Consider the following 12,390-nt stretch of genomic DNA (forward strand, 5'->3'; position numbering starts at 1 on the left):
ACTAAGCCACCTAGGCACCCCAATATTCTCCAGTATCCTAGTTATTTTATGGATTTAGTTTTTACCTATAAAAATTTTATTCCATCAGTAATAGTTTCCTAGGGCTGCCATGATGAATTACCACAAACTTGGTGGCTTAAAATAACAAATTTATTCTCAGAGTTCTGAAGGTCAGAAGTCCAAAAGGGCAGCAGGGCTGCACTCCCTCCAGATGCTCTAGGGGAGATGCCATTCCTTGCGTCTTCCAGTTTCTGCTGTCTCCAGGTGTTCCTCAGCTTGTGGCATGGCTGCAATCTCATACTGCTGCTGCTTCTGTCTGTCCTGTTTGTGCTTTTATAAGGACATGTCACTGGATTTAGGGCCTACCCAGATAATCCAGGATGATCTCATCTTGAGATCCTTTACTAATTATATTTGCAAAGGCTCATTTTCCAAATAAGTCACATTCATAGGTTCTAGAGATTAGGACATGGACATACCTTTTGGGGGGGCCACCATTTAACTCATTTGAACACCATTTGAAACTGAATTTTGTATGTGACAAGGGTAAAAAATGTATTAGTTTCTATTGCTAACAAATTATCACAAAATTTAGTGGCTTAAAACAAAAACATTTATTATTTCATTGTTTCTGTGAAGCACGAATCCAGGCATTATGTAGCTGGGTCCTCTGCTTTAAGGTCTCTTGCAAGGCTGCAGTCAAGGTGTTGGCCCAGGCTGGGGTCTCATAGAAAGGATTACAAGAGGAAGGATCTGCTTGTGAGTCCAGTGTGTATTGGCAGAATTCAGTTCTTCAAGTGCTGTTGGACTGAGGGCCTCAAATTCGAAGCTGGCTCTTGGCTAGAGGCCACCCTCAGTTCCTTGTCATGTGGGCCTCTCCAGCATATGTTTGCTTTATCAAAGTTTGCAAGACAAGAAGGCTCTAGAGTCGGCTAGTAAGCTGTAAGTCACAATCTATTGTAACTTACTCATGGGAATGATACTCTGTCCCTTTGGCCGCATTCTGTTGGTTAGAAGCAAGTTACTAGGCCAGCCCAACTTGGGATTGGATTACACAAGTGTGTGAATTCAGGAAGTAAGGATCATGGAAGATAATTTTAGGAGTCTGGCTACCAGCAGAGCCACAATTTTTTCTTTCTAAATAGCAGTCCAAGTACCACCACTTAATTGGCTAATTCATCTATTTCCCATGGAACTGAAATGCTATCATTGTCATACTAAACCCCATTTACACGAGTGTAGATACTCCTCTATTTCATACCTCCCATGTTTTCTTTAAGCTTTCTACCCAACGTGGGGCTGAACTCATGACCCCAAGAGTCACATGCTCTTACTGAGCCAGCCAAGCATCCCTATTTCATATCTTTTTGTCAGTTTCTGTGCTATCATCTTGTTTTAGTTGCTCTTATCAGTAATGCGGGTTCCATTCCATTAATTCTCCCCCTCCCCCCACAAAAAAATTTTTGGTTATTTGCTTACATCTATGGATTTTAGAATAAATGTTTTTAGTTTCAGAAGGTTTAGTTTGTATTTGATTGAAATTACATTAAATGTAGGAAAAATGTATGATATTGAATCTTGTTTTTGAAGTGTTTCATGATCAGTAAACATTTCTTGCAAATTTTATTTATGTACATTAGTTTTTGTTATGAAACGCATCTTTTATTAGACACTTGTTTTATAAAGGCATTTTTATGTATTTATCTGGCCACATATTGAACTTTCCTACTCAGTTTCGTAATTTTTCTTTTTTTTTTTAAATGAGGGGGTATATAATCATTATATACTTTTGTATACTTAAATAAGTATAATTCTGGTATTCCTGTCCAAGATTATTCATCAGATCCTTTTTAACTTACTGGATTGTCTCCAGAAGTGTTCTTCCTAATTTTAATTTGAATGAGGGTTTATTACTAAACCAGGCTATAAAATATTAACTGGACTACAACTATAAAATAACTTAAAAGGCTATCAAAGATATATTTCCGGGGTGCCTGGGTGGCTGTCGGTTAAGCATCTACCTTCAGCTCAGGTCATGGTCCCAAGGTCCTGAGATCGAGCCCTGTGTTGGGCTCCCTGCTTCTCCCTCTCCCTGACACTCCCCCTGCTTGTGTGTACTCTGTCACATAAAATTTTTTTTTAAAAAATGCACAAGAGTTCCAGTTTCTTAACAAAAATGTATTTCCACAAAAGTACCAGGCCCTGATGGTTTGCAGTGTATTTCGAAGAAATCATTATGTAAGATGATTGCTGATGGTTTCTGAGAAATTCTCTTCATTCTAGCTTAATAAATTTTTATCAGAATATATAATCAGTCAAACATATCAAATAACTGTTCAGAATCTTTTGAGATGATCATATAGTTTTCCCTTTTAACTTAAAACTGTAATGAGTTGAACTGGAATTTCTGGAATAAGGCATAAGGGGGCAAGTAGTAGTGTTCTGTTAATACAGTTAACATTCAGTTTAATACAAACTTTTGCAGCTGTGTTCACTTAAGTTCACGATCACTTCCTTGTGTGTTGGTTGTCAAGATGGTGCTAGCTATGAAACAAAGCAGGAAGCTTTCTGATGCTTCAGTGGTTTTAAGTAACAGGAAATCTTTGTTCCTTAGTTTCTCCCTAAAATAACTTCCCTCCCTCACCCCACCCAGTCATTATATTTTCCTTATTTTCTTACTAAGTAGCACTTACTATTAAAATTACTTCTATGTTTAATGGAAAATCAGGGATCTCATCTGTCTTGTTCATCACTGTGTTCCTAGCTTCTAGAATAGTATCTGGTACAAAGGTACTCCTATTTGTTGGGTTATTATAAAAGTATAAAGCTGAGCAGAAAATCTGTTGATGTACTTAAATATTAAATAACATTGATCTACCTTAGAATGAATATTGATACAATCACAATTACTAAAAATTTCCTGGGGTTAACGAACTTCATTGCTTAATTTGTGCTAAACTTTTCCTTTTGCAGGTGATCAGAGGGTTGCTGAAATTTTGGCCAAAAACATGCAGTCAGAAAGAGGTAGGTTTTGTTCAAAAAAACAGTACAATTTTATTAAAATTTCTTAATCTTAGGGCTTTATTATAAACCATGCTTCTTGGGGCGCCTGGGTGGCTCAGTTGGTTAAGCATCTGCCTTGGGCCCAGGTCATGATCTCAGGGTTCTGGGATTGAGCTCACATCAGGCTGCCTGTTCAGCAAGGAGCCTTTCTCTCCCTCTGCTGCTCCCCCCAAACCCCTTCTTGTCAAATAAAATCCTTGGGAAAAAAAAAAAAAAATGCTTCTTTGGGCTAGCTATACTGTCACTGCTACTGAGCAAGAAGTGGTATTTTGGGGATTGAGAGACTTGGTGGGATAGCTGGCCATTATAGTAAATTGTATATACAATCAAGACCTTAAATTTTGTCCACTGTGTAATCTGTCAGTTAACCTTCTCATTTATAGTTTTCTATGTTAACACCATATAATTTATGTTATGTCTCTTAAAAGAAAATTTTTTTAACCTAGGTGATGTTTTTAGGAGAAATTGAAGAAATCTTAGATGTCATTGAACCCACACAGTTCAAAAAAATTGAAGAGCCCCTTTTTAAGCAGATATCCAAGTGTGTATCCAGTTCTCATTTTCAGGTATGATATTTTCAGTGAAGCCATTTTTATACTATTTCTTTTTTCTCTTTTAGTTTTGACATTTCTAAATGTCTTCTTAGGTTGCAGAAAGGGCATTGTACTTCTGGAATAATGAATATATTCTTAGTTTGATTGAGGAGAACATTGATAAAATTCTGCCAATTATGTTTGGCAGTTTGTACAAAATCTCCAAAGAACACTGGAATCCGTAAGTGTCTTTTATGTTGATTGTGTTATTCTTGTGTTTGTGCTTTTTGTCCTTCGATCTAACTCATACATGAAACCTAGAGAGATTTGGAGCTTATTCCAAGGTTAACATCACAGTTCTGTTCTTTTGTGTACTTGATACAGTTTTATAAAGCTCTTAGTTTCAATTTAAAATTGCAAATCTTCCTGAAGGGAGGACTGTCTAGTCTGACATTCTGCACAACTGTGCGGTCAAACCCAGCTGGGGAGACCAACCCAACATCTGCAGAGGATGCACAAACCTCCACGGGTTAGCACTCTCCCAGGGAGAAGCTGAAGTGCCCAAGGTCATGGTAGCAGTGTTCAGATTGTGCATGTATTCTAACCTCAGTACCATCCTCTCCTACTTCCTGTTTTTCTTACAAGTTATGGTAGGTAGCTCTTTCTTATCTTTTAATACTGTTAGCTTGAGACAGTAGACTGTAGAGCAGACATGAAGGTAACTAACGTTATAAGACAGATGTGAATTTTGAATCATCTCTGTCACAACTGTATGTGACCTTGAACAAACTGTTAAACCTCTCGCACTTTATCATCTCTAAAATGGATTAAGTGAATCAGCCACCATTTAGGGATGATAATGTTACATTTCCTGTGACCCAACACTGCTTATTTTCATTTTAGGACCATTGTAGCACTGGTATACAACGTGCTGAAAACCCTAATGGAAATGAATGGCAAGCTCTTTGATGACCTTACTGGCTCATACAAAGCTGAAAGACAAAGGTATTTGGTATTTTTAATTACCAAGTTATTGATGCATTTGAGGTTAGTTGAATGGGATTCAGTCCAATAAGGTATCTTGCTTAAGTTAAAATTATAATGTTTAAGTCAGTTACATTAGACTTTCAAGTTGTAATGCTCAAACTCATTTCCAAATAGAAAACTTCCCCTACTGGTTAGATGACAGTTTTAATGTGGATTATAAATCCTGTTTATCTCATTCTGAGCCTTAGACTTCATTGGTCTGGTAGCATCTGCATCATGAAATACAATTTATGCCAAATTTATACAACTTGATCAATGTATTTATGAAAAGCGTTTGTCCAGATGGGCTTCCATAGTGAGCTTTACTCTTCCACTGCTCTTTGCACAACAGTTTGGTAGTTTTAAGTTGCCCATTTTACCAAAGTGGTATCTTAAAGTTCAGCATAGTTCTTTTTTGGTCAGCGGGAGCTCACATAATGGGTATGCCTCTGGCTCAGTACTATTAATATTTTGTTCCTTGCAACAGTAAATATTTTAGAGATGGTAGCATATAGCAACATTTACAAACCTAAGTGATTGCCTCTTTTGGAGAACATATATAAAATAATCTGCAAATCACTTTCTTCTCATTTATTTCAAACATCAGGCAGGCAGTAACCACTCTACCTGAGCAACCCATCTTTTGAGGATAATAACTACCATTTATTTCTAAGTTTATCACCTATTGTTTGGAAAAGCTGATCTCTTTTGACTATAAATTCCTAATCAGGATTTTCTTGTGGCAAATAGAACAAGGGTAGCTCTTCAGGGCCATCCTAGCCCCTCAGTAACTCTTGGAAAAAAAAAAAAAATAGCACCTTTCAGGCAGGAAAAGAAATTAGGTACATAGTTTAAACCTTAGGAAGCAAGAAAGGTAATTAGGGTCACATGAAACTTGTATATTTCACATGACTAAGAATAATCATCATATCTGCAAAAACATCTGAGAGATGTTCATATAGTCCTTCAGAACAGTTTTGTCCAAGTTATTCAGAAGCATTTTCCTTAGAATTGAAATTAAATAGTTGAAACAAAAAATATTTTGAATTTTTTTTCTCTTTTCAAACTTCAGTTTTCATTTGACATCAAAGATACAAACTAGTTAGTGGCTAGAGAGATGATTCCACCCGGAAGTGGCTCCAGGCTGACCTCATAGCCACCCTTCAGTCTCCATAAAAGGACGACCATCACAGCTCTCCTGGCTGTAAGAGGGTTAGGTGGGAGAGTGAATGTAATAAAGCACAAATGACAATAGCGGTCGTGGAATACGTAGGGGAAAGCAAGGAGTATCTCTGAGTTGGTACAGGAGATGCACAGAGGCAGTAATCACTCAGGAGAGTGACTTAGAGAATAGTTAGGTGTTTCAGGTAATTGGCCTCAGATGCTTTAGTAAAGGGATTGAAGTGAAATGTGGGTGAATAATATGTTCCCCAGCACACTGCCAAACAGCAAGTTTCTTCAGGCTCTAAATTAGAGGTTTCTGACTACTAAAATTTTGGTTTATCTACAGAGAGAAAAAGAAGGAATTGGAACGTGAAGAATTATGGAAAAAATTAGAGGAGCTAAAGCTAAAGAAAGCTCTGGAAAAGCAAAACAGTGCTTACAACATGCACAGTATTCTCAGCAATACAAGTGATGAATAAAAAAAAGCCCACCACCTCTGTTGGATAGGCAGTTTTGTACACTTTTTTGAAATATGTAAAAATTATGAAACAAACCTCAGTATAATTAAAAGGCCAACTTTTTTTCTGGCAAGTGTAAATGAAAAATATGGACTAAACATAGCCCTGTGCTGTATCATGGCCACGGTATACTGTGACCTTTGTCTAATCATGGATTTATTGTGTCACTTCTAAAGTTTCACAGAAACGAATGAACTGTATCCTCTATGATATGAGTGAGATAATTATGGGAGTGGTAAGAATTATGACTTGAATTGTGTTGCACATAGATATAGCAGTTTGCTCTGTGTATTTTTCCCTTTTATAATGTGCTTTTCACACTGCTGCAGACCTCAGTTACATCCTGGGAAAAAGAACATTTCCTAAAATAAAACTGAGGTGTAATCCTTACTCTTCGCTTTGTTGCTCCCAGAAATATGATGGGGGGAGTTACCTGCCCTAAGCCTTCCTTCATCAGAGATATTACTGCACTCTGGAATTTGAGCAGAAACTTAAATCGCCAGACTTTTTAAAGCACAAAATATAAATAAAAGCTGGGAAAGTAAACCAGATTCTTCAGATTGTTCCTCATGAATATCCCCCTTTCATCTGCGACCCCCCCAAGCCATGAGCCCAGATTCATAGAGGCAGCACAGGTGAACCCTGAGCCCGCCTCTCAGTTCATTCCTCCTCTTTCTCCCAAAGGCTGAAGGCAGGACCTTTCCAGTCCTCACAACCTGCCCTTCCTCCAGTCCCTCCTGACCCAGGGAAGGAGGCTCTGAGTCCCACAATGTGGTGACACAGAATGCTCACTGTCACTGCCTAGCTTTATTTAAAGGAAATGCAGTAGGCTTCCCCTGTAGAGTTCTTGACCATAGAGAGGTCTTGTATGTTTTCACTTAGTCAAGTATTTCTCACATCTTTTGTTATGAGTACCATTCCAATCTCTTTACTTGCAGTTGTGTGGAAAACTGTTTTGTAATGAAAGATCTTCATTGGGGGATTGAGCAGCATTTAATAAAGTCTATGTTTGTATTTTGCCTATGTTGTGTTTGCTTTTTCCAGCTCTAAGTTGAGCCATCCAGAAGCAGCCTGCTGTCCCTTATATTCATATAGACATACATGACCGTTGCAGCCACTTACCAGAGTACATCTGTTTTATAGAACACCTGTATAAAATTCTAAGTTTTAGGATATCCTTTCATCTTCCTTCATGTCTGTGTTCAGAGAATAGGTTCAAATTATCTTAAATGTCAGTTGTAATTAAAAACCTCAAAATTTATAAACACTTCCCTAGGTGAGGTCTAGAGAAATTGTGGCACAGTCAGAAATTAGACATAACTGTAAACTTCCCACTCTTTTGCATTCATGAAAAACTCTAGCCTGGGTCCTGCACACGATTCCTAGGTCACTGTAAAAGCAACTCCTTTCACTCGCTGCGGCCCCAAGAGAAACTCTTCCTTTTGGTACATGGCTCATATTTTAGTGTCTCAAATAGCCACCTTATCCCGGCCACCCAGATCAACGTGCTTTTGCCAAAACCTCTGCACTAACCCAAGGCCAGCCAGTGTTACTGACAGCTGGGGGCAGCACAGGAAGGCAAGGGTGATCCTACCACAGAACACAGACTGAAGGGCCGGCCCTACCTTTCCAGAAAGTAAAGGTTAGGTCTGTCTTGTTAGTGGAAGGTTTATATATTTCTTTCACTGAACAGCCACAGTGGATTCGGGCAGGCTGCGGCTGTAAAGTTTTTTTTGACAAGCTAAAAATGCTCACTTCCTAACTACTTATTTTAAAGCACATGTAAGATGTCTCTCAACTTTCCACAATACAGGAAATGCAGTTTTGGTATGTTTATATGAGCAAATTTTATTAAATAATACTAAAGTGGTGTGTCATCTTCAGAGATATTTTAACACACACAGACACGTGTTTTCCAGTACTGTTAAGGTAAGCTACACCTGGCTTTACATTTGCCTTACAAAAAAGACTTTACAGAGAGACAGGATCTAGGCTCACGTTTGTGCATGCTTCTGTGGCATAGCAAAGTACCAAGGAATATTTCTTTGCACAAGTTTATCTTTAGTAATTCAAGTAACAGTGTCTTGCTAAGTTAGACATGAGATAAGAATGCCCCACTTGTACGTTTGAGTTTTTCCTCTTTAAATTACCTAAAGCCAGGTTATAAAATGCAGGAAGTGTTTCCAAGTCCTCTTTGGAAGCAAAGGGCATGTAAATAATTTGAAACTCTGGAGGCAATTTTCATAACCTTAAATCACCCCACTGCTACCATGTGAAAAATACTGAGTACTCATCTCTGTCAAAAGCTAGGCTGAAGGCTTCGAGGGTCACACTGAGTGACCCCTTTCTCAGATGGGTGCTTTGGTAGGACAGGAACAGAACCCGGAGAACAAAGTAGATCTGTCACTCTTCCCGACTGGGCCACCTACCCTTCCTTGGACACAGTCATGACGTACCTCGGGAGTCCAGATCCATCCATCTTGGGAGTCCAAGCTCACGTGGCCACTTATTTGGAGGTCACAAAATGAAAGCGTACTGGTGTCTACCAATTTAGCAGATACTCATACTGGCACACGGACTCCTTTTGCATTAACCTAACTTTTATTTACCTGTTAATAAAATCATCAAAATATACTGAGTAGGCACCTCCTCTGTACACATGTCCCAGTGCTTTTGCAGGTTAATCACTTTGCACTCTTACACCTGCATCAACAAATATTCTAGCCAGACAGGTAGGGGGCTAGTCAATCCACAAGAAAGCGTAGCACTAGTTTCTAGTAGCTTTAAAAAAGTCCCATTTTAAAATTTAACAAATGAAAGAGCATGTCAGAGGCCAGATAATGTAACTGGCCGATGATGCCGGAGACATAAGGGATTCTGCCTTTGGGTACAGGGTGCAGAGGCTTCAACGCATAACCTGTACATCTGCATCGTCAGGATTTGGGGAAAAAATCACGCTCTCTTCTGTCCACTTAAAAAACCTTGGGTGGCGCGGAGGGGGGGGGTGGAGACTAAGGTGAAATGTAGAGCCTTAATTATCCCGTTACAGCTTAACTAGACACCAAACCAAATAAGGCAGCTTCACAAACCTTCAGAAAACCTGATACATATCTAATTCCATCGTCCACAATCCCTATTCATATGTCCAAAAATGTTCGTTAATAATTTAAATACTTAAATAGGTTTTAGGTTATCCACTGGCTCTGTTCCATTAGGCTCTAAACATCCTGTTTTGGGGCCAGGGTCGAAGCTGTGGTCTGGCAGGCTGCTTTTCGCAGTGGAGGCTCGTTTCAAGTGAGCGCAGGGCCACCGGTTGCTCGGTGGACAATGAAGTGGCGAGAACTTCCATCACCGGGGGCAGTTCTATGAACACCACGAGGCCACCTCAGCTTATGTGGTTTGCTGCCTGACCTCTTTTTTTAAGGTATCTCTTCCTAATTTTGATCATCCATTTCACACTCAGTTTGGCAAACTCTGCTGCTTTAAACAATGCCAAGAAGGCCCCACAGAGAAGGGCGATTGTGTTCCAAGGATTGGCGGTGATTATCTGGAAAACAGCAACAAACACAAGCTTCTCAGTGTGCTTCAACTCTGATTCCTAGGTCATATCAACATTTCTGTCAAGGGCCTCCTACCCCAAATGATGGGAGTGACAAGAAAAACAGCCGGGTCCTAAAACTGCCATGACTGTACTTCGTTCCGACTATACCTTGAAGGTGCAGAGCTCAAGTATGAGAAGAAAAATACTAATCCCTTCCTACCATAAACGGATCCGGGGGGGCGGGGGGGAGTTTCTTAAAACTCTTGCACAGATTAGATACTCAGTATTGAGGCTTAAATTTCTGGCCTCATCCACAGTAAGGGAACTTGCTTTGAGACAAATTTCCCCCAAAACTGTACCCACTGCATCAGGTCAGTTCCTCTTGTTTTCTTCCCATCTCTCAGTGATGCAAACTTGTCCTCCACCCGGTCCAGTGACGGTCTCACGCCCCGGACTCCTGCCCCCAGGCTGTGCCCTCTGATGCCTGCACTGCTTTCCTGCTACCCAAGTGCACCGACCCTGCACGGCTCCTTGGGGGCCAAAACCCTCTCCACTTCGGCAGAGACCTTTACCCCACAAACCCCTCCGGCAGCTACTTACTGTCTGCAACGAGTCCCTTCACAGCTCTCGCTAAATGTTAAACGCTTCTGGGCCGAGGTCTCAGCCCTGGTTTCTGAGTCCCCAGCATGGGAAGTCAGTTTAGCAGGGTGAACGTGGCCAACTGGAGCCTCAGGGCTCACAGACACAAAACGGTTACACCAGCGCCGCTGTTCGGGGCTGCGAAGCAGCTGAGTGACTGCTCGAGAAAAGCAGGTCTCTTTCGAGCGTGGCCTTTCCCTGGCCCGATGGGCACCTACTGAGTAACAGCCTAAGTGGAAAATGTCTCATCACGCACTTGTATGTGTCGAGCTGAAGGCATCCATTCTTCCACCTGGAACCCAGATTCAGCACACTGCACGCGCCCCTGTGCACATGGCCCTGCCAGTCCACACCTCCCGGGGGGGGCGGGGGAGGTTATGGAGGAGTTCATGTCACAGGGACCCTCCACGTCTGGATCTCGGCCACGGAAGGTGCTTCCCCGAAGCCACGACTTCAGGACACTTTGGGATTATCTAAATGCCAATCAGTATTAGATCGGGGCCTGGCTCTGGTGGATGGTGTCTCCCTGGACTGTTCCTTTAGCAAAGCCGTCCCATCATTCTTCCCCAACCCCCTCCCCAGACTGAGGCTGAGAACCTGCCATTAATTGACACACTGTTAATTTTTATTTGTACCTTTCTGCTCTGACAACAAATAAGGATTATCCAACAGAGACCCATTAAAAAAGAAGGGCTTCCAAAAACCGTCATCTAGACATTAGCTTAATGCGATCCATGCTTTCTACTCTGCTCATTCACTTAACACTACCACCAAGCAAGTACTCTGTACCGAGCACTCTGCCACACGGCAGATAAAACGATGGTGAACAAAAGATGAAGTCTCCACCTTCACGGGGCCAACTATATAGTGATGGCAAGGCCAATGAAACACAACTAACACAGGACGTGAATGTCAGAAATGACAAACTAATTTGTGCCATGAAAGGAGACAAGGACAGCCTGCAAGGATGAGTCAAAATACCTCAGCGCAGGGAGTCTGCTCTTGTAACCTGAAGTAATACTCACATCTTGGACTTTCTGGATGAAAGGATCTTTCCATTCAAAGACCACAAAAAACAACTGAGCACTTTTCTCGGCGGCGGGCCTCTGGTCAATGTAGTTAACCACACTGGTCTAGGCACAAAGAAAAGATAGCAGTATTACCACCTCTGTGCCCCTCCCTAGCCTGGGTGGCAGGAAAGGAGAGGGTAGTTAGGGGATCTTGGACCTTGCTTCTCTTCATACCATCTTCTGGACAGAGAAAGCCAGAAATCTCATAAACAACATCCTGACACTTGTACAAGAGCCGAGACTTTACCCTGGTTTCCAGCTCTTTGGGGAAATGAATAGGATCCGGGATGTACAATAGGTATTCTGGAGAATCACCAAAACTGTCATTATGTATCTGGACATAGTGGTTTATGTCCAGATGTTTATGGTTTAATCATATTAAACCATATTCACAGTATCATGTTAAGGCATGATTAGAAGCCACAGAAACCTCAAACTTCAAAATACTTGATCTTAAAAGCGGAGTATTTCAACCCTTCAGGTCTACAGGGACAAAGTTCAACCTCACAGACCCACCCGGCTGAGCATTCCCTGTAAATATTTAGTAGGCGTGCTTGGTAAGATCTGGTTATCAATTACTAGAAACTCTGCCTGGTGTCACGGAGAGCAAACAGGTTCCAGGGGCAGAAGCCCAGGTGCAGCCGAAGGGCCGTGTCCACCCCCTGAGCTGAGCCTCACTTAGCCCCTTGCCACACAGCCAGCAAAGTGCCGACACCACTAAGGGGCAGTCAGGATCAAAGAAGACAATATATACATTAAGGACTTTAAACTTTAAAACACTCTATAAAAAAACTTTTAAACTTTGTTCAAGAGTTCACGTCACCCACCGAAAGACT

At 41.1% G+C, this 12,390-nt stretch overlaps 2 protein-coding genes across 10 annotated transcripts in view; one reads left to right on the plus strand and one right to left on the minus strand.

Moving 5' to 3' along the window:
- PPP2R5A (protein phosphatase 2 regulatory subunit B'alpha) overlaps positions 1-7,318 on the plus strand; it is a 65,197-nt gene extending 57,879 nt beyond the window's left edge. For both annotated transcript variants that reach the window (XM_028125797.2, XM_088016952.1), the window contains exons 9-13: positions 2,974-3,024; positions 3,510-3,629; positions 3,710-3,837; positions 4,500-4,601; positions 6,133-7,318. In XM_028125797.2, the coding sequence (XP_027981598.1) occupies positions 2,974-3,024; positions 3,510-3,629; positions 3,710-3,837; positions 4,500-4,601; positions 6,133-6,265 (534 nt within the window). In that variant the 3' untranslated portion in view covers positions 6,266-7,318. The remainder of the gene's footprint in view (positions 1-2,973; positions 3,025-3,509; positions 3,630-3,709; positions 3,838-4,499; positions 4,602-6,132) is intronic.
- Positions 7,319-8,883: 1,565 nt separating this feature from the next.
- Positions 8,884-12,390, minus strand: part of PACC1 (proton activated chloride channel 1) — a 37,410-nt gene continuing 33,903 nt past the window's right edge. For 6 of the 8 annotated variants that reach the window (XM_028125799.2, XM_088016959.1, XM_088016956.1 and 3 more), the window contains 2 exons: positions 11,510-11,617; positions 8,884-9,851 (listed from right to left, as the gene is read on the minus strand). In XM_028125799.2, coding sequence (XP_027981600.1) covers positions 9,690-9,851; positions 11,510-11,617 — 270 coding nt within the window. In that variant the 3' untranslated portion in view covers positions 8,884-9,689. Of the gene's footprint in view, positions 9,852-11,505; positions 11,618-12,390 lie in introns of those variants that run through there. The other 2 variants (XM_088016953.1, XM_088016958.1) reach the window with 2 other exon arrangements.

The sequence above is a fragment of the Eumetopias jubatus genome, unplaced genomic scaffold, assembly GCF_037043125.1.
Source record: "Eumetopias jubatus isolate StellerSeaLion01/CBP00866 unplaced genomic scaffold, mEumJub1_p1.0 scaffold_12, whole genome shotgun sequence".
NCBI lineage: Eukaryota > Metazoa > Chordata > Mammalia > Carnivora > Otariidae > Eumetopias > Eumetopias jubatus.